This window comes from Cinclus cinclus, chromosome 28 (genome assembly GCF_963662255.1).
Source record: "Cinclus cinclus chromosome 28, bCinCin1.1, whole genome shotgun sequence".
Classification (NCBI taxonomy): Eukaryota; Metazoa; Chordata; class Aves; order Passeriformes; family Cinclidae; genus Cinclus; species Cinclus cinclus.
The window spans coordinates 1685843-1705860 of record NC_085073.1 but is presented as its reverse complement, the minus strand read 5'-3'; the positions used below and the strand labels follow the sequence as shown (position 1 = coordinate 1705860).

At 50.7% G+C, this 20018-nt stretch overlaps 1 protein-coding gene across 3 annotated transcripts in view; it reads right to left on the bottom strand.

Moving 5' to 3' along the window:
- Window positions 1-418: 418 nt before the first annotated feature.
- The window catches only part of PIP5K1C (phosphatidylinositol-4-phosphate 5-kinase type 1 gamma), a 49296-nt gene continuing 29696 nt past the window's right edge, over window positions 419-20018 (bottom strand). The window contains exons 6-18 of one of the 3 annotated variants that reach the window (XM_062509873.1): window positions 18961-19113; window positions 16126-16425; window positions 15400-15605; window positions 14169-14252; window positions 13673-13721; window positions 12631-12715; window positions 11782-11943; window positions 11593-11622; window positions 10689-10830; window positions 10370-10402; window positions 7930-8037; window positions 7545-7677; window positions 419-2532 (exon numbers count right to left, since the gene is read on the bottom strand). In XM_062509873.1, the coding sequence (XP_062365857.1) occupies window positions 2530-2532; window positions 7545-7677; window positions 7930-8037; window positions 10370-10402; window positions 10689-10830; window positions 11593-11622; window positions 11782-11943; window positions 12631-12715; window positions 13673-13721; window positions 14169-14252; window positions 15400-15605; window positions 16126-16425; window positions 18961-19113 (1488 nt within the window). In that variant the 3' untranslated portion in view covers window positions 419-2529. Of the gene's footprint in view, window positions 2533-6671; window positions 7116-7544; window positions 7678-7929; window positions 8038-10369; window positions 10403-10688; window positions 10831-11592; window positions 11623-11781; window positions 11944-12630; window positions 12716-13672; window positions 13722-14168; window positions 14253-15399; window positions 15606-16125; window positions 16426-18960; window positions 19114-20018 lie in introns of those variants that run through there. The other 2 variants (XM_062509871.1, XM_062509872.1) reach the window with 2 other exon arrangements.

The window sequence follows — 20018 nt, the reverse complement described above, 5'->3', positions numbered from 1 at the left end:
TTCACCCCCTCTCTCAGGACCCAAGCTCCAGCTCACAAATCTCATTCTCTGGACACTCCCTGCAGAGAGGCCAAGCAGCTTTAGAGATCCCCTGGAAATGAGGGGAAGGAATGAAATCTCCATCAATGATGCTTAAACCATCTCAAAAAAGATGCTTGATTTCAGGTGGCTGGAAAGTCCTGAGGAGGCCAAATCTTCTAGCCCCTGACTGAGGTGGTCCCAGGGCAGGGGTCTGAACAGCTCGAGCCCACCGTGGTTCTCCCCAAGCCCCCTCCTCCAGCACAGCACCCAACAGCAGCAGCTGCAGCACAGATGTGGCTCCCTCTGGCTGTCCTACACACACTGCTGGAGGAAAAAAGAGGTTGAATTCTTATCTTTTGAAGCCCCTTGCCTTGTTCCCAAAGGTAGGTGAGGCTGTAAGTACTGCAAGGCTCCCATTCCCCTCCATCAACCCCAGAGCCCCCCGGCCTGCAGTCCCCCCAGGTGGCACAGAAAAGGTGGGATGGGGCAGGAGCTGCAGCTGGGAGAATGAGCTGCCAAACAGTGACAGAAAGGGGAAGAGTTTCTTGAGATCAACTCTTGATAAGACTATTTGGTAAATACATGGATACATAAACAGCAGCAACTTGCACAGTCCCCAGACTGTGCTCCCAAGAAGCACAACTCACAGCCTTCTGCATCTGCAGGCAGGGAAGGAAGTCCAGGTCCTGTATTCTGGGCAAGAAAAAAACATCAAATCCTGAACATTCTTACTAAGTTCAGCACAGTACAGAAGGAAGAGCTTCCCATCAGCCCAGCTACTTTCTGGGGCCCAACATAACCACTCCTGAGTGCTGCTGTGAAGACGGATTTTAGGGACTGAGGCCTGAGAGCAGGGTCCCGCTTACCCACCCCTCTACAAGGAATCCCAAGGACAGTGAGGACTGTAAAGGGAATAAAGAGATTTCAACCCTCTTTCTCAAGCAAGGTTCATAAAGCACATGAACAAGACCTGTTTCCCTCTGGTCTGAAGAATTTCCTGCTTTCTCTCTGGGAAATGAGGATGGGGTTGCTGGATTCCAGACTATGCTATGATACGTGTCCTGCTGATGGATGAGCCTCAACACTATCCTGTGGCATCAAATTCTCTCACCTTTACGCAGCCCTCGCACAGCAAACCCTCTCAGACACCTGCAGCAGGGATTTCCACCAGGAGACGTGACCCCAGGCAACACCCCAGTCACCCAGCTTTCTGTCCAAGAGTCCCCGAGCACAGCAGTTGGCACAATTCTGTGGCAGAGCCAGGCTCCCATTCCTGCCTCCAGTGTGTGAACATGCCCTTGTCTCATTGCCTGCCCTGAGGGGTGGAGGGGACATGTGAACCCACTGTCCGTGACCCCAGGGTACACCCACGAGCATGTGAGGGGCTGAGTGGTTCCAAGAGGATGCAGGGTCTGGACAAGCCCTACGTGGGCTGGGTAGAGTGGAGAACTCGCCCTCCAACGTGGCTGGGCTTGGGAGGTGCCCAGTTCCCATCTGTCGGTGCTGGTGGGGCTGGAGCAGGTGGTGGCCGGTTGGATGAAGTGTGGACTCCAAGCACAGAGGGAAGGGTGGCGCAGCAGTGCAGCACAGGGTGAAGGTGGAACCCATCACGACTTCGGGGAGAGCTGAGGAGTCCATGTCACTGTCACCAGGAACTGTGCTGTCCCGCAGTGTTACAGACAGGAGAAGTCACTAGAGAGTTTAGATCCAAGTGAATTGGCATGGCTGCTTTGGATTATGGTAACATGGGAGCAATTCTATTCCATGGCCTTTAATACATTTCATTTTCATAGCACCTTTCATCCCAGGGTTTAAGTGCTGTAACAGAAGCAGGTACTGTGCACCCACTAGCATGGGGGAAACCGAGGCACAGAGTGGTTTAGTGACTTGCCTGGGGCCTCTTGGAAAAAACGTCGCAGAGTCTGGACAGCCTTAAACCTCCTGACTCCCTCAGTTGGTCAGACCACACTACTGCCTCACATGAAGCCACTCTGCTCCTTGCCCTCCCCAGCAACGTGCTCCTACTCATTCTTCAGTGAAGTCTCATGCTCCTTTTTGATGCACAAATATATGGAAAAAAAAGTGCAGTAAACTAAATGTTTAAAAAAGCACATTTGTGCTGTCTCTGTGCAAAGATAAAAGAAATAAATACATGATTAAAAAATTAAAAAGGTTCACAGTATCACACATGGATAGGTAGCTACGGTAGTGCACATCTGGAAAACACTGTGTTACTACCCAGGATTCTCTACACCCGGCTGGAAATCTCTGCTAGGAGCTGCGGGTGAGCGGGTGGTTTCTTTGCTGCCCACATCTGGGGTAAGTAGAAATAAATGGTTATAGTTTTGCTCCATTCTGAAACGCAGTGCCCGGGATCCTGCAGTGCAGCAATACTGGTGTCAGCAAGCTCTTCCCCATCCCACTGGAATGGCTGCATCAACGAAAAGGGAACACATCGACCTGCAGAGGGAATCGCTGCTCTCTGGGACTTCTGTGTCTGCATAGAGATTACTGCAAGGGGCAGAGAGAACAGAGTCACAGAATCATGGAATCATTAAGGTGGGGAAAACACCTCTAAGAATACCAAGTTCAGCCATCAGCCCAGTACCACCACCATGTTCACCACTAATCCACGTCTCCTCATGCCACAGCCACACGTCATTTGAACACTTCCAGGGACAGTGACGCCACCACTGCCCTGGGCAGCCTGTTCCAGTATCTGACAACACCCTTTCAGTCAAGAAATGTTACCACATATCCAGCCTAAACCTCCCCTAGCACAGCTGGAGGCTGTTTTCTCTTGTCCTGTCCCTTGTTCCTTGGGAGCAGAACAAGACCCCCACCTGGCTGCATCCTCCTCTCAGGGAGTTGTGGAGAGCGAAGTCTCCCCTGAACCTCCTTTTCTCCAGGAGGAGCTCCCCCAAGCTGCTTCTCACCAGACTTGTGTTCCAGCCCCTTCCCCAGCTCCACTCCCTTCTCTGGACGTGCTCCAACCCCTCAATGTCTTTCTGGTCATGAGGGGAAAGAGGATCAACCCCTGAGCACCAGTGCCCGCATCAGTCAGGTCTGTGTCCCACCACTTCCCAGCACAACCAGAGAGGCTGTTCTACATCCTCCAGAAATGGCAATATATCTGGAAAACCTGAGGTCCCCAGAGCTTACCCTGCACCAAACAACTGGGAATAAGCCTTGCTGGGCAGGCTCAGGCTCTGCCAGCACAGAGCTGACCTGAGAGGCAGCCAGGCTGTGCTGCAGCCATGCAGGAGCCCCACACTGCCAGAGGCCAGGCTGACCTTGCAGAGGGAGCACAAACTCTGACCTCGACCCACCGGGCACCCAGCACACGGCTGTTGGACACTTACTGTATCGCTCTCCTCATCGGAGACAGAGTGGAGCGGAGCGCTATAGTGGAGCGGGGAGTAAACCCAACTCCTCTCGTCTGTCGGCTGCCAGAGTGGCCAGAGACGGCAGGGAGAATGTGGGGAGAGCAGCAGCAGAGCAGGGAGCAAAGGAGAGAAGAGGAAAAATAAAAGGAGAAAATAAAAAGAGTAGGAAACAATACAGTAAGAACAGCTGTCCACCTGGAGGAGAGCACTGAGCCCAGAGCCAACTCTCAGCAGAGAAGCCCTCCTCATCCTCGGCACATACCTGCTCCCTGCCAATGGGACACGGGACCTGTGCCAGCTGCAGTGGGGGTACAACCCTCCTCTTGTAGGCACAGAGTTTTAGAGCTTTTGAGACGTCAGGGAAACCTCAGCTCCCTGCCATGGTGTCACCTGGTTCCAGAGAAACCAAGAGACGTGGGAAGTGACTTACCTAAGAGCAGTGACAGCTCTGGCTTCCTGCTACCCACTACCAGCTCTCACCATCCCATTCTGAGCCCTGTGAAAGCTGCAAACTGATGTCCAGGAGGGCTTTTACAGGGAAACTGGATTTGTTTGCTGTGCCTTCCTCCTTCTTTGCATAAGGCAGTGGAGCTGGGGTGAGACCATGGCGGATGGTGGCCACAGAAAGGAAACAGTTATAGCTGAGATCTTGGGGACAGTGGAGTGATGGGAACAAGTACAACACAGGAGGCAAAACACAACTGGACCCTGGAAAGAATGAGGGGAAGGAGGTGTGCCTTGAGGGACAGTTATCACAGCACTGGGCATTTGTGTGAGAGGACACACTGCTGTGTACACAGCACAGATTCAAGGGCAGGTCTCTGCTTCCAGGGTTCCTGGGGTGGGGGGGCATTTACACTGCAGATAGACTTTTTTTGTCTCCAGGAGAGCTCCCACAGAGAAGAAACTTCCCCCTTTGACCCAGCCTGATGTTTGCAAAGGGAGAGAAGCAGAACTGGATGCTTGGAAGAAGCCTGCAGTGTTCCCCAGCTGAGGAACCAAGCGTGATAGTTTACAATGTACAAGGAACTACAAGAAGCCAGAGAAGCTTTGAAGCACTGGGCTCCACATACTGACCCCTCCAGTAACTGCAGCTCCATTAGCAGAGACTGCTGTGAAGAAGGAAGGCTGAGAAACCCCTGTTTGGAGCTTCTAACAGGGCTGTCAGAGGTACTTTCAGGAAACCTCCCCACCACATCAAGCTTGTCTCACATCCTCTTTGTCATCTGTGAGGCTTCATCATTCCTGACTGAACCCCATGCTCCAGCCAGCCTCTTTCAGAGCCTTTTAGGAGCTTAGATGCATGCAGGGAGTTGTGGGAGATAAAGGAGCATTCAGTGCTTGGCATTACCCCTCCGGGTGCCAGAGCAGCCAAACCCAGCTTAGGGACAGGAAGAGCTGCAGGAGGAATTGCCTGTTTGCCCACAGAAGTACAGTACCTTCCTCGTGCCATCAGCCATGGCCAGGGGCACATTCCTGCCCCTGCTTCCCCATGCACCCTGCCTGAAACTCAGCTACCCAAATGGGAGCACCAGGCTGCACCAGCAAGACTGTGGCAGCACTGCCACCACCCCTGGGGACAGCAGCTATCCCAAAACCTGAGAAGGTAAATGCTAAACCCCAGAACAATCTCAGCTCTAGATTCAGCCCCTAAAATCTCTAATGCCTCCTTTTGGAAAGGAAAATCTTCCCTGCTCACAGAACACATTCAGTGGGGAGGGAGCACACTGGTGATGCTGAAAAGGGTTGGAGAGCTGAAACCAGCCCTAACAGCACCATCTCCTGCCTCATTTGGTCTATGAGCTGCTCCCCGCAAACCAAAACAGATCTGTTTGCAAATGGATTTTTAGAAGCTTCAAAATGTCTTAATGGTGTCTTTAAAACCCTCTTCCTGGACTGAGAAAGCTGAGCCTGACACCACCTATAAAGGCCCCGGTACCTCTCTGGCCAGATGTGGTACTTAAGAATCACAGAACAGTTTGGGCTGGAAAATCACCCAGTACCCCCCTTGCCATGGGAAAGGGCACCTTCTACTGTCTCAGGATGTTTCAAGCCCATCCAGTCTGACCTTGGACACTTCCAGGGAGAGGACAACCACAGGTTCTCTGGGCAACATGTGCCAGGGACTCACTGCTCTCACTTTTCCCAAGGGCTGGGTAACACTACGGCCCATCCCAGGGTAGGAGCTATGTCACCAGTCTGCAGAAAAGCAGGACAGATATCATGATTCTCTCAGATCCTACAAGGAGATCCACTGGTGTAATTTTGATATGCTTCTCCCATTTCTGCTGGGCTGGTTCCTAATGCCCACTCAATCCAGAGCCCCAGCCATTGAGAGAAATGGGGTGCTGGCCCCAGTGTTTCAAAGCTGCAGCTCTGCTCCCCTACATGCTGTGCTGGCATGGTCACTTACAATCCCAGAGGAACGCGAGGTAGTTCGGACTCTGCGCTGGCGGGGAGAGTAAATCCAGTACCTCCCATCTGTGAACTGAGTGGCCCCAGGACACGAAAGGAAACAGAGGAAAAAAAGGGTGATGTGAAGGAGAGGATGAAAGAGAAAGCAAAACACAAGGGGTTGGGCAACTCCAGGCCTGAACGGGTGAGCAGGTGGGAAAGCCGTGCAGGGGAGAGCAATGCCCATGCCCTGCCACACTGTGCACTTTCATTCCCTGGGGATGAACAGGAGAATGAAGTGCCCTCCAGGAGCAGACTTCCAGTGATTAGACCACAGTCTCCTGGGACTGGCCAAATCCTCCTCCACACACACCATCCCTTCACCCACCATTGACCCTGAGCACTCCTGTAGGAGCAGCTGTGGTGCTACTTGAGCACACATGTACAGCATCATCTAAGCTCCAGCTCAAGTGGTTTCCCAAGGAGAGTGCTCATGGGAACTCAAATCAGCTTTTCCCTTCATCCCAGCAGTGACAAACACTCCACAGCACACGACACACATTTAATGCAAACCTCCAACTCAGATGAAGCATGAAATGCTGATGAGCAGTCAGTCACACTCTCTGTAAACACACTCTGCAGAATTTTCCCTTGGATAGAGGTGCCCCTCAAGCTGGGGGGGAGTCATATGCTCAGGGACAGGAAGAGCAGCTGACCCTAGTTAGCAGACACTTGCAAAGGAGCAGGCAGGATTTGCCTGCACACAGCTGCCATCTACAGGTCACCGGGGCGATCGGTACTAGAGGAGCCGTTTGCATTTTGAACAACATGCATACCACACCAAACAAGCTGTAAAACAGGGCTGATTCCTTCCACAGCTCCCACGAGCCTCAGAGTGACTCGGCAATGAGTGAGCAGCTCTGCAGCAGAGTCACAAAACCCAGGGAAACACCAATGCTGAATTTTACTTTAGCCTGAAGGAGCCCATTGCATGGTCTCAGGCCATCTCCAGCACCACAGAACCAACAGCAACAAGTCAGAGCAAGGAGGAGCCGAGCACCTCTTTTAATGAGGGTTCCAGTGCCCAGGCATGAGAGAGAGCTCAACTCTCACGGGACAGGCACTCAGCTCTGCTCTGGGAATCCATGGGACAGGTTTGTGTTGCTAAAAAGCCTCTTCTCTGGTCTGCAGAAGTTGCTCAGCCATTGTGGGAGCTGAGTGAGGACCAGCGCCAGGCTCCACAGCACTCTGCTGCCAACCACCAACTTACTCCCTGGCTCAGCACTAGACTCCCACTGCATCACCTAATGCAGCCTGCAGGGAAAGGAAAAGCCGGAGTTCACCACAGCCCAAGGTCACCCTCTGCAACCACCTCCCTTTGGGTCTAGGCCATATTTGTGTCAGGAAAGCAGCCAAGATATGTGGCTGAGGAAGAACCTCTCTGTTGCACCCACATCACCTTAGCTTGTCCCAGGAGCAAATGTGCTGGCCTAGATAAGCACTTGTGCTTGGAAATAGAGCAGCACAGCTACAGCTACATCCACAGCAGAAGTGCCACCTGTGTGAGCATCACTAGATGCTGTTTTGAGTTCTCCAAGTTTAATCCAGTTCCCTGCATTCAAAAACCCACCCAGCACCGAGGTCTCAAGGTGCCCCACACCAAGATGACTGCCTGGAATGGATACTGACAGCCTTGTCCAACCCATCCCATCACACCCCAAGGGTCAGGTGAAGGTCTCTTACAAAGTATATGTCTGTGACTGGCACGTCATCTTCATCTGAGGCCTGGCTGGCTGGTTCTGAGGCCTGGCTGGCTGTCTCCACCTCTACGGTGGCTGTGGATGTGACAATGGCACAGGCTGAAGAAGCTGCCTCTCTGCGGAGGGGAAAGAGATGACAATCTAATCAGTGCAGTCAGGACAGGAGCAAGCAAAACTGATTTATTACAGAGGAGCTGAAGATGCTATGCTTCCACATCCTGAAAGGTCACGTCACGTCAGGGCAGGTCAGGTCAGAACTCTGCTCAGCCTCACCGAACACCCATGACTCCAGCAAAGCTGGAACCCAGCAAAGCCTCCAGCACAAGCAGCCACAGCTCAAAACCCATTCAACACTCTAAAACACTCACTCTTTGACTTCTTCTTCTTCAGGAGCTACAATCTCAACGTCACACTTGGGCTCCAGTTCAACACTGATTTGCTGAACCTCTTCCTCGACCCGCACCTCCTCGTGTGACCTGGACACCAAAGAGACAGGCCCAAAGACTCAGCTGGGCATGAGTTATGCATACCCCTCAATTTTAGGTCAGCCTGAATCAATCCAGAGCCACCCAAGCCTCTTGTGCAGCTCTGCCCCATCACACAGCTGCTACTGCTGCTACTGTGGCACGGGGCTCCCAGCACAGACTCAGTGGCTGATTTCAACTCAGAGGGAGCACTCAGACCTCCTAGGACTGAGGGTTTGGATAACCAAAACTCCCAGGAAAAAGAGTCCATCCTGGAAGATTGCAGCAGTTAGGAATAACGAGGTGGGAAAAGAGGACAAGAGGAAAGGAATTAAACAGCCAGTGCTGCAGGAAAGACAGGTAGTGTCTGATGGAGCATGGGAGCAAAGAGAACTGGCCTCCAGGGAAACCTTGTGTCCAGAGTTAGCCTGGCCAGAGCCTCTGACCTCTTCCAAGACTCCCACCATACCAAAACTGCTCCAAGGTTGAGATCAGATGACCTGCACACTCTGGAACTGTTTCTGACAATCTTCACTTTAATACCTCATAATTACTTGTTCCAGCAGGGCTGGCTCCATTGTCCCTCCCCATGGGAAGGAGCAGCAAGGAGCCTGCCAAGCTGAGTGGCAGTTGTCAGAGAAGGGCTGAGCTCTGGGTTCACTGACAGCACTGCCCTGCTCCAGGCTGACTCTGACCAGAGCTGGGGCCAGTGGGCAGCACTTCTGTCTAGCTCCATTCAAGGAGCTCACTACACTCTTCCTCACAGGGCTGGACCTCAAACCTGGAGTAGACCCCAACAGACCAGAATAACCAGAGCTGTGACACATTCTTAAGCAAACTGGGTAAGGTTTTTTTCCATCTCAGCTCAGGAATATAAATCCTTGCTTGAATAAAATTATGTCTGCACTGGTTTTCACCAGGGGATCCCAGAGAGTGCACAGGTCCCTACTCTCCCAGAAGGGCACATGGAGGCACTGGCACTAGAAAGGGACAAATTAGGCAAAAACGAGCAAGGGTGGCCACACCTGCAGATGGTCGGTGTAGCTCCAGCAAATTTGTGACAGACCTACTCTGACCAAGCCACTGAGCTCCCTGAATGCTCCCAGGTCACTCTGATTCACCAGACCTATTTTCTGGGTGAGCAGTCACATACTACAGCAGCTCCTTCCCTCTATGAGGTACTGTTGAGTCTGAACTATTCTGGATGAAGTAATTGCATTTGTCACATGGGCCCCACCACTGGGGCCTGGGTTTAAGTCTCCAATTTTCAGAAAATTCTAACACTGGATAATGCAGGATATGAGGTGCTTCACAAGTCCCTGACAATTCACACAGTGAGCAGGTCCCTGCCCTCCAAGGACAGGAATTCAGCAGGATTCAGTAACATGCAGCATCCAGAGGTATTTTCATTGGGAAATACCACAGAAGGGAATTTTTTTCACAGGGCATGTCAACAAAACTCAGCACATCACTCAAAGCTTGGAGTAGCAGCAGATGCCTGTAATGTGGGGCAAACCCTCATCTTCCAATGACCTTTCCTTCCAAGCACCAAACACTGACTGCAGGGAGAAAGGATATCAGCCTGTCAGGCTTCTTTGGCTATGGCACATCCCAGGACTGTCTCTGATGTCATTTCAAAGCCTACTACACCTACACAATGTCCTGGAAAGCGAGGGCAGCGGCAGCAGCATCCACTTGTGCAGATCCTGCTGACATGGGCAATGGGGTGATTTTTACTGATGCAAAATAATTCTACAATAATGCACGATAATTTCATTATATGAGCCTCTAAAATCAGACGTCCCTCTGCAGCACAGCATTTCTGTCCTACCTTGCCCTTGGCTCTGAGACACCAAGGAGGGAAAGAGCCTCAGAGATTTCTGAAAACACTGGAAGCTACTTCTGTGGGTACTGAGGGTGCCTCACAAGGTGCCTCAGTGCCTCACAAAGTCAAATCCCTTTCACTTTGCCCAGGCCACAAGCAGATGCTCAGAGGAGCAATTTTCCTGCTGTCAGAACTCACTTACTTGCTTAAAGGGACTTAAATGACCTTCCTTAACTCTGGTGCTGGGTAGGTGGGTAAATTTGGACAACACTGCTTTCCCTTTTCCTATCAAATAAATGTGGTATTTTCAAAGCACTAAGAGATCTGTTTTGCAAGGAAAATTCTGTGTAAGAAATGGGGATCATCTGATTGCAGAAGCAGTTCAGCATCCATGCCAAAATCCTGGAGCTGCTGAAATTCCCACTCAGCCCTCTAAGAGACCTTCACACAGGGATAAACATGAGGTCTCTGTGCAGCAGAGAAAAGATGAGACAAGAAGACGGGAGACCCATTTCTCACCTGCCATCCTGCCCTGAGGAGTGTGTACGCCTCCTGCAGAAAGAAAACAGAAGAGTTTGGAAGAGCCATTTAAGCCAGAAATCCTGCACTGTCCCCAAATCTACCTCCTCATTCCATGAGGGAGATGTTCTACTTAACAGCTGACACTTCTTCCAGCAATAATTAAATCCCATCAAAGATATGTCTGCTTGCTCCCAGGAGAGATTTAATTAAAATCGGTCATTAGCATTCTAGAGTGTAGGGCAGCCTGCCGGAATCCGCAGCATGGAGAGGAATGGCAGCCACTTGATGCCACTGGGAGCAGGGGAAGTGTCCTCACCTGTACCTGGGCTGCTCAGAGGTCTCCGAGGGGGATCGCTCAGGAACAGAGAGAGATGTTGACGATAGTGTCGTGGCTATGGAGGCCGTGGTAGCTTCTTCAAAGGAAGGAGGAGTGCAAGGGAGCAGGTCTGGCCTGCCTGCTGGCCCAGGGTCAGGGAAGAGGCAGGAAGAAGAGATGATTAAGTCAAACACCAGCACTTCACCTACACCAACCCCTTGGGAGGCTGTTCCATCATGAACCTGCACACCCACACTAGGACTGGGCACTCAAACCACAGAAAGGCAGGAAGTTTAGTTGGGTCCATGAACATGACAGCCTCTCCCAAGGTGTCCTCTGGAGAGAGCCAGTCAGCACCACTTCCAGCACAACAGGCAGGAAATAGAATGCCAATGAAGACTTCTTACTGGTGACCAAAGCTGGATTAAAGGCTTGGATCACCAGAGATAAATATCCAAGTGAATTAAGAGATGAACTGAGTGTCCAGTGCACAGGGAGCAATCCAGCACCCATGCACTGGAGGAGCTTGTCCTCCAGCACTCAGCTGTAAAATGCAGCCAGGTGGGAGTGACGGAAAGGCAACACAGAAGCAGCCCATTCCCATTTTCCAATAGCAAGATCTTGCCTGTTGTAACTGCCCAAACACTGTCACTGGAGTGCTGCAGTTCCCAGTCACCACCCCTCCACCCCTGTTTTTTTTCAAGGGTAGAAAATGCAACTTTCTGTTGGCTTTTGGGCCATAACTTATGGTGCCCCGTGGCAGCAGCTGTCTTGCAGCAGTGATGCAGGTGACCATTTTTACTGCAGAACCCCACAGTGCTGCAAAGAAGGGGTTTGGTCTCCTTTGATGCAGTGTTTTGCATCAATTACCTGCTGGTGCTGCGACAAAATAATGCACTCTTACCTTCTTCCCTGTCCTGGTTAGGTTTAGCACCTGCAAAGCACAGCAAGACATGCAATGAAGAGCTATCCATGAGGAAAGATCTGCAGTCGGTGCGCAGTGGGGAACTTGATGAGAACAAGGGAGGATCCTAAGGGACTGCTAGGAAAGAGAGAGTAACCACAGAGCCAATACCCTGAGCGGGGCTGTCACCTTCATCATCGAGCGTGGGGTAACTCCTGGCCGCCCGCAGGTCGTACTGGGTGTCATCCTTGTCGGAGGCCAGCTGGCTGGCCGAGAACGCTGCAGTGGGACCCGCCGTCTTCACAGCCAGCAAGGCACTGCGCCCCTTCTTCGAGGGGGATGACTTCAGAGCTGGGGGAGGGAGACAGAAGGTCCAAGTACCACTACCAGCTACTGTCACACCAAAGGTATCTTTCTCTTCACAAGGAGAGGCTCTGCCCTCACACACATCCCTCCTGGACTGAACCCAGATCAGGTGCAGGGACTGGGTGGGAGCCTAAGCAGACCAAGGCAAGCTGTCACAATCTGGGGGCTCGACAGTTCTTAGTTTTGCTCTGTATTATGGAACGTTTTGGGTTGGAGTGACCTTAAAAGCCCATCTCTTTCCACCCCCTCCATGGTCAGGGACATGGGCACTAGAACAGTTTGCTGCAAGCCCTGTCCAGCCTGGCCTTGGACACTTCCAGGAATAGGGCAGCTACAGCTGCTCTGGGCAACCTGTGCCAGAATCCCACCATTCTCTGATTTCCTAACTTCCAGTCTAACCCTGCCAGCTCAAAACCATTGCCCCTTGCCTGTCATTATCTGTCTGTAAAAAAAAAAAGTCCTTCCCTCTCCTTTTTCTAAGCCCCCTTTAGGCACTGGAAGGGGCTCTACAGTCTCCCAAGAGCCTTCTCTAGACTGAACACCCCCAGCTCTCTCAGCTGTACCACAGTGGAAAACCCTGCTCAGACTCCAACCCAGACTGCTTATGAGGTCTGCAGCACCAAGGCCAGGGTAAAATCTCACAGCACAGCAGCCCCTGAACTTGGTACTTACAGGAATTCTTTCGAAACACCGTGTTGGTCATGAATTTGAAGAATCTCTCTGCATAAAAGCTGGGTCTGTGTACTGACACTGTGTCCTACAACAGCGAGAAGCAATTGTTTAATTTTAAAATGATTCCTCAAGGCAGAATTTCTGTGACAACCAACACAAACTTTTTTATTCCAACATTTAACATTGACAGAGCCTTAAAATGGAAAAGCTTAACTGAAACACTCTAATTAATGCTATAAATAATCCTGAAGCGTTGCCTCTGATTCACTTGATTATATTCTTGCTGTGATTTTATAATGGATTTTGGTGATTTTATTCCTTTGTAGACTTTCTGGATTTTTTTAAACACTGGCCTGATTGCATACATGAAATTTCTTCTGCCTTTGGTGGCTGCTATTCCAAGCACACCTGGATACCTTTGCATGTCACAGAGACATCCAAATTTAGCCAAGGCTCTCCACACATTTCAAACGTTTTTGTTTAAAATAATAAAACTGAAGCTTTTTCTGCTTCTGATGTTTGACTGCACTCCCATGACTTGGCATCTCCACATTTCCTTTGCCACTTTAAGGGAAGCCAGGAAATACAAGGCTGAAAAATGGTTTCCACATCCAAGATTGTTCTTTCAGAAACACACAGCTGGCTGCTGCAGGAATGAAGCCAGCAGGGAAACATGGAAAGGAATTTGCTGGCATAGAGCTTGCTGATGTGGAAACAGCCAGTCACCAAAGAGAACAGCACAGGGCTCCTGACAGCCCAGGAACACACACACCTGGGTGTGTACTCCTGGTGTCACAGGAGGAAGAGAGGGACACACAGGAGCAGGGAAGGAAAGCTGTGAGCACAACAGCTCAACATGTGAGGAGCTGGATTGAGCAAGGAAACCTGGCTGGGAATAAGTGGCTCCACCCTGCTGTGCAGGAATGAGAGGCAAGAACTGCTCCTTACATCAGCTGCAGCTATGGCAGGTCAGGCTCTATAAACAGCCACCAGGTAAATCCTGCAAGGCTTGGACAACTCCTGCCTCTGCACAGGTACTCACCCCATCATGGACAAGGGCCTTCCAGGTGTGTTCTAACTTCTTGATGAACCTAATTCCAAGGAGAAGTGGAGAGAAAAATAAAGATACAGACTCAGGCATGTACTCTGTACCAAGCCCCCTTTCATACCCTGTGGGGGATATCCCTGAGCTGCCAGTGCCACCAGGACTGAGCTTTCTCCAGCATCTCCCCAGCCAGGTCAGGACTTCCTGGGAACACCACAGGGAAGGAGGAGCTGGGCTGGAAGAGGTGCACCTTCCACCTCTGGAGATATGCTTCTCACACTGAGGTGGTAAACTACTTCTTTATGAGCAGCTCATCATCCTGGACATAGGGCTGTGTGTTCCCAGTTGTTCTAAGGACTTAATGGAAGCCCATGGCCAGATTGGGGCTGCCATACATACTCATCCTCACAGTCTCCAGGAGAGGACATCTTCTTTCATTTGGTACTAAAAGAGATGTTATCAGCCAGGAAAGACACACTGCCAGGTTACCTACCTGTATGATTGCAGGATATCTATGATTCCTACGTGCAGCAGGAGACGCTCTCCTTTGCCATTCACTGCTGGGATCCCTCCCATCCTGCAGGTAAAGCAGAACTTCAGCAGGTGCAGCCTCAGCCAGAGTACCTGTAACACCCAAGCTCTGGGGAAGGGCAACAGCAGCCACACTAAGGGGCTCTGGTGTGGTGTCAGATACATTCCAAAACCGGTGTGGTCACTTTGTGCATGACCATGGGACACATCAACTGACCTGGCCTGACCCCAGGCGTCCCAGGGTTACTGCCTGCATGGCCAAACACCTCTATCATGACAGAACCTGCATCGTGTGGCACAGCTCTGCCTGGGCCAGAAAGCACCATGGAGTTTTTCCCTGCCTACTTTATTTTGGAGGCCAGGTTATTTATTGGGTGAGCAAGAGCTGTCTGCCATTAGGGCAGTAAATCCTTAAGGACAAGGATATTCCCAGTCCTGTCCACACTAATGCCATCCTGCCAAAGGTGCAGCAACCATTGGCACCAGCACACAACCAAAGCACAGGAGTATCAGAAACTCCTTCAGGTAGCCACTGCAATTATTGATGCCATCTGAAGGACTGGAAACACCATGGTATTATCTCAGCTCTCAGGACTGACCCTCCATCAAACCCACAGCAGCTGGTTTCAGACAGCAGCAAACAGCAGACTCCAGCATTCCTTGGCCCAAGAGCCAGGGAGTCAGGCAGAGCCCCAGATCAAGCACAGCACAGGCCTGGGGCAACTCCCAGCCTCCAGCTCCACCAGTGACTCCAGCGCCTGACTACACTGCTGTCTGCTAACCCCACTGGGACGGCCTCAGGGAACTGCCAAGCATTCCAAAGGTGGGAGTGATGGAGAACTCCAAGTAGGGACAGGCTGATCCCCACTTCTGCTCCAGTATTTGGGTGTTGAGCTAGAACTGAGCTAGTGTCTCCTCCCAGGGCATGGGTGGATGTTTAGAGGCTGTTACACAAGCTGACAACCTACAGCCTGGCCTAAGAAGAGAGACTGCTGTGAGGCCAGAGCTTTAGAGAGAACTATTTCCTGCCCTGGCTTCCCCCTTTCCTACCACAATGGCAGCACTACAGCACTACCAAAACCCCAGGACAGCTGCTCCCTTGAGCAGTTCCTGTGGGCCTCATCAGGGAGTACCCACTCCAGCCTCCACCTCTGGGCCTCCCAGCAGCATGAGCAAGCCCAGGTTTCACCTACGTGTCATCCGTGTCTATGGACTCCCCCCGGGCAGCCCCTCCCTGGATGGACTCCATGGCTGTGGAGTACAAGGCCTTCTGCCCCACGGGACGCTTCTCATCCGACGTGCTGTGGGCTCCCTCCGACAGCTGCTCCCTCTCGTGCTGGTCTATGTTATGAACCCCGAGCAGGAGGCTGTAGTCCATGATTTTAAAACTTTCCAATACCTACAGGTTAGTATTGAGTTCAAGAACAAAGACAAAATATCAAGCCAGCAGCAGAAATACAGACCCTGAAGCATGGAATCAAAGCAACCAAAGCAAAGCATCCCATTCACATCCCCACTAACAACTCCTTTAACAGAGCCTGAAAGTTTCTGAACCAACAGTCACCTCTGGGCTTCACTAGACAGTTTGGCCATCCCACAATCACATCAAAGGCCTGAAAGCTTGCAAACATCACCATTGTATCTGCTGCACAGTGATTGGGAAAATGCTCCAGCAGAGCAGCTACAAGTGGAGCAGGCTACCAAAGTGTGATGCACCAGGCAAAGGAGCACAGCCTCAGTCCTCGGAGGCTGCCATGAGATCCAACTCTACTGCTTGGCTTTCAGGGAAAAGGACAGGAGAAGGCATTAATCCGCTCTGGGGCCAGCAGATTAGCAAGGTTCTCAGTCAGGAATTGCTCTTTCTCATGCTTGAGAACCACACAGGTTCCTTACCCTGTCCCCTAGCTGCCCCTCCTTACCAGACAGTCTCGCTGCAACGTCTTCACCAAAGCACTGAAGGTGTCTGCATCCAACATCAGGCCCTCAGGCATGTCTTGGATGAAGTCCAGATCCTTGTATGTAGGGCTGGACTTCTCTTTTTCCTTCTTGGATGCCCGGCGTTTGTAGGTTGAACCTTTGAGGTCGAATTTCAGGTGCATTTTCACCACTCGAGGCAGGATGTTGTTCATCACGACCACGCGGATGTTTTTGCCCCCGGACTGCACACAGTATAGTCCATAAAACTTGGGCAGCAGTGTCCGGGGGTTCTGGTTCAGATTCTGTAGCAAGGGTGGAAAAAAGCACGGAGAAAGATCATTTGAACAGAAAATTCCTGCTAGGTTCATCACAAAGCATGTCAACAGTTGGACTAGTGATTCTTTGCTGAGAGGTTTTCTGAACTTAACAGGAGCTCAGTATACACATTTGACAAAGTCCTACATGTCAGTGGCTTTAGGACCTGAAAATACAGGGACGGAGACGTTCAGCACTCTCTGGGCAAATAACCAAGTCCGGAAATCCCCTGCTTTCCCCAAGTACAGCAGCTAAAAAAAGGAAACCAAACTGGGAGAGAAATAAACACAGTAAGTGGGAACTTCAAGCTTAAAAATAACAGCTCTCTTTATCTCTCCACAAGTGTCAGAATCAAGAGCCATTCTGCAGCCCAGAATAAACCAGGGACAGGATTGTTTTTTAAACAAAACAACATAAATGTTCTCCTCCTGTTGCGGAGTTGTTTTATAAAGCAGTCAACCAGAGAGCACAGATATCCTGTTCTGCTGTCATCTCCTTTTTTTAGGCAGCAGAATAATTAGGAATGACATGACAGGCAGGATTTGCTTGTTCAGCTTTGGGCACGTTTGGGAAGGAAACAGAACTTCTCTGCATGCTGTAGCAGGAAGGACAGACCTGACAGGTTCTGACAGACAGCAGAAATGTGACTGTATTAAAATTTAATTCTCTTCAGCTCACGTACCTGGGCACAGCAGTGAGCCCTCTTCAAGAGTGCCAGAAACAATTAAGAGGCAGGTAATGGAAACAGCTTTAAAGTAACTCAAGATGAAACCACCCTGCTTCCTTTCCCTGACTCCTTTGATATGGGTGGTTTCCCAGGATCAGCATGGTAGTCAAGGATAGCACTACAAAACCCACAGACACTGGAAAACTGCAACAGGCAGCTCAGAACTCTCCATCAGACAAGGTAACTTCAGTTTAATTCACTGACTGATGATGGCAGGATTAACAATGCAACTCCATTCCCACTCAAAACCCCCACCTGATTTACTACACATATTAGGCAACAGGCAGTGCTTTCCAAGAAAATTCATCCTGTCCAGGAATGTGACTATTACCTGAAAAAGCAAGTGGTTCACAGAATGACAGGATGGTTTGGGTTGGAAAGGACTGTAAAGACCATTTGGTTCCACTCCCTGCCATGGCCAGGGACACCCTCCACTGTCCCAGGTTGCTCCAAGCCCCATCCAATCTGTCCTGGAACACCCTCAGGGATGGGGCAGCCACCGCTGCTCTAAGCAACTTGTGCCAGGGCCTCCCCACCTTCACAGGGAATAATTCCTTCCTGGCTGTCACTAACACACATACATCCCATAACCAACCTCTCTTGGGCAAATTTTCCCCAGTAAATATTGAGTGAGGAAAAGATTTTCACAGAACCAGTGTAGGATCACATAAACGCTGTGTGCACCAGGCACACAGATGGGGCAGCAGCATTGCTTCTCATAATCTTTTCCTTGGCATCTTCACAACAAACAAATCCCTGGTCATTGTAACTGAATGTCAAGAGTCCTCATCCATAAACCTGGAGCCTCCAGCACAGTTGTGCGGAGACCAGCTCCCGGTTTTCACACCAAAAACAGCATGTTTGGGTCCAATTTACTTGACTGTATGCAAATCTCTGGGTCTCAATATCCTGCCTGGCCAGAGTGATGTGCAAAGCTGGCTAGTCCCATGGAGGCCTCCAGCTTGGAATTGCAGCCAGCGGGAGTCAGGACAATCCTTGGAGTAATGGTCAAACAGCAGTGGGAGAAATTCAGGGACAGCAGTGCTTTCCCCACAAAACCAAGGTGGTTTCGTTATTGCCTGGAGAAAAGGAGACTCAAGGGGGACGTTTTGCTCTCCACAAGTTCCTGACAGGAGGGTGCAGCCAGGTGGGAATCCGGCTCTGCTCTCAAGGAACAAGGGACAGGATGAGAGGAAAAAGCCTCAAGTTGTGCCAGTGGAGGTTCAGGTTGCACATTAGGAGAAATTTCTTCATAGAAAGGGTTGTAAAGGATTAGAACAAGCTGTCCAGGGCAGTGGAGGAGTCACCATTCCTGGAAGCATTCAAATAATGCGTGTCTGTAGCAACTGAGGACAAGGTTTAGTGGTGACCATCATGGTGCTGAGCTGAAGGTTGGACCTGATGATCTTGGTGGTCTTTTCCAACCTTTAGTGTTTTACTATTTTATGACCGTAATCAACAGCCACCCCCAAGTGCAGGCTGGGGCAGACGCATGCTGCCAAGTGTAGAGGAATAACTAGCTCTGCGAAAAGGACACTCAGAAACACACATCTGGGAAGCCATTCTGAGGCCAGAACATGTCTCCAAACTATGGCACAATTATCTGCCTCATGTTTACCCGCAAAGTTTGCAAATTATCAGTAGGATTTGTGCTTCTGGGACTGGCTTCATGACATGCTGTTAACACTGTCCCTGCATGGGGGCAGGCCACAAGACATCCAGGTGGAAGACATGCCCTGTGAGATGCTCTGCCATGACAAAACCGAGCTGGGTCCAGGTCCTGGGTGATACACACCATGTAGTATCCAGGAAGGAGCTTCTGCAGGAATTCAGCTTCCTTGTGCATCACAGTTTTTATGATGAATTCATCATCGCTGGTGACATAGAAGAGGGAGCCGCTGGCCCCGGGGTTGGACAGCTCGATCAGAGGCTCGTTACATAACGAATACTGGCAAGAAAAAGACAAGAAGGTGATGTTTATCCCCCATTTATTGCAGATTTGAGTTCTATGCCCTCAAGGGCCTTCCCCACCATGTCATCTCCCTGGAAGATTAAGGGGTAGCAAAGTTCAAGTGAGAACTATTTGCAGTATAGGTTAGGTCTGAGCAGCCAAACTGATGGACAATTTATAATTAGAGACTAAGATTACAATTCAGAGCATTCCAACTGCTCAGTATCCAACTAATCATCTGCTTTCAGGAACATCCAGCCTTCATAATGACATCTTATCTGTTCCCATTGTGCCTGCATGCACGTTCAGGCTCTTTGAGCACAGCCCAGTGCATGCTGGCGGACAGAGAATTTCAGGGGACACCACAGTCTGCTCAGGGAACCACATATCATTGTGCTGGAGGGAACAGAACACACTGGCTTTTCTCAGCAGCCTCCCCTGGCCTTGTGCTCTCCTGTTCCCTGCAAAAACCAATGCTTGATTCACAGAATCCCACAATGGCTTGGGCTGGAAATGACCTTAAAACTCATCTCATTCCATACATGGGCAGGGACACCTTCAACTAGACTAGGTTGCCTCAAGCTCCATCCAACCTGGCTGTATTTTTGCAGCCATACTTCACTCCATCGATCCTGCTGAAAATGTGACAAGTCTTATCCTAGGTGTGCAGTCAAAAGGGATGAGCCCTGCTCAAGCACAGCAGAGTTCTGCACTGGTACCTGAACTGGTACTACACATCTAGTCATCAGGATGCAAACAGCAGATCCTCAAATAAGGACTTGCCCAGCAGCAGAGGAAACAAAAAGGAGAAAGCAAAGCAGGAAGATGCACTTTTTAGCTCAGTGCCCACCCAGGTACTGCAGGGGTCAGGTGGGTGCAGGGCAGGATCACAAAACTGCCCA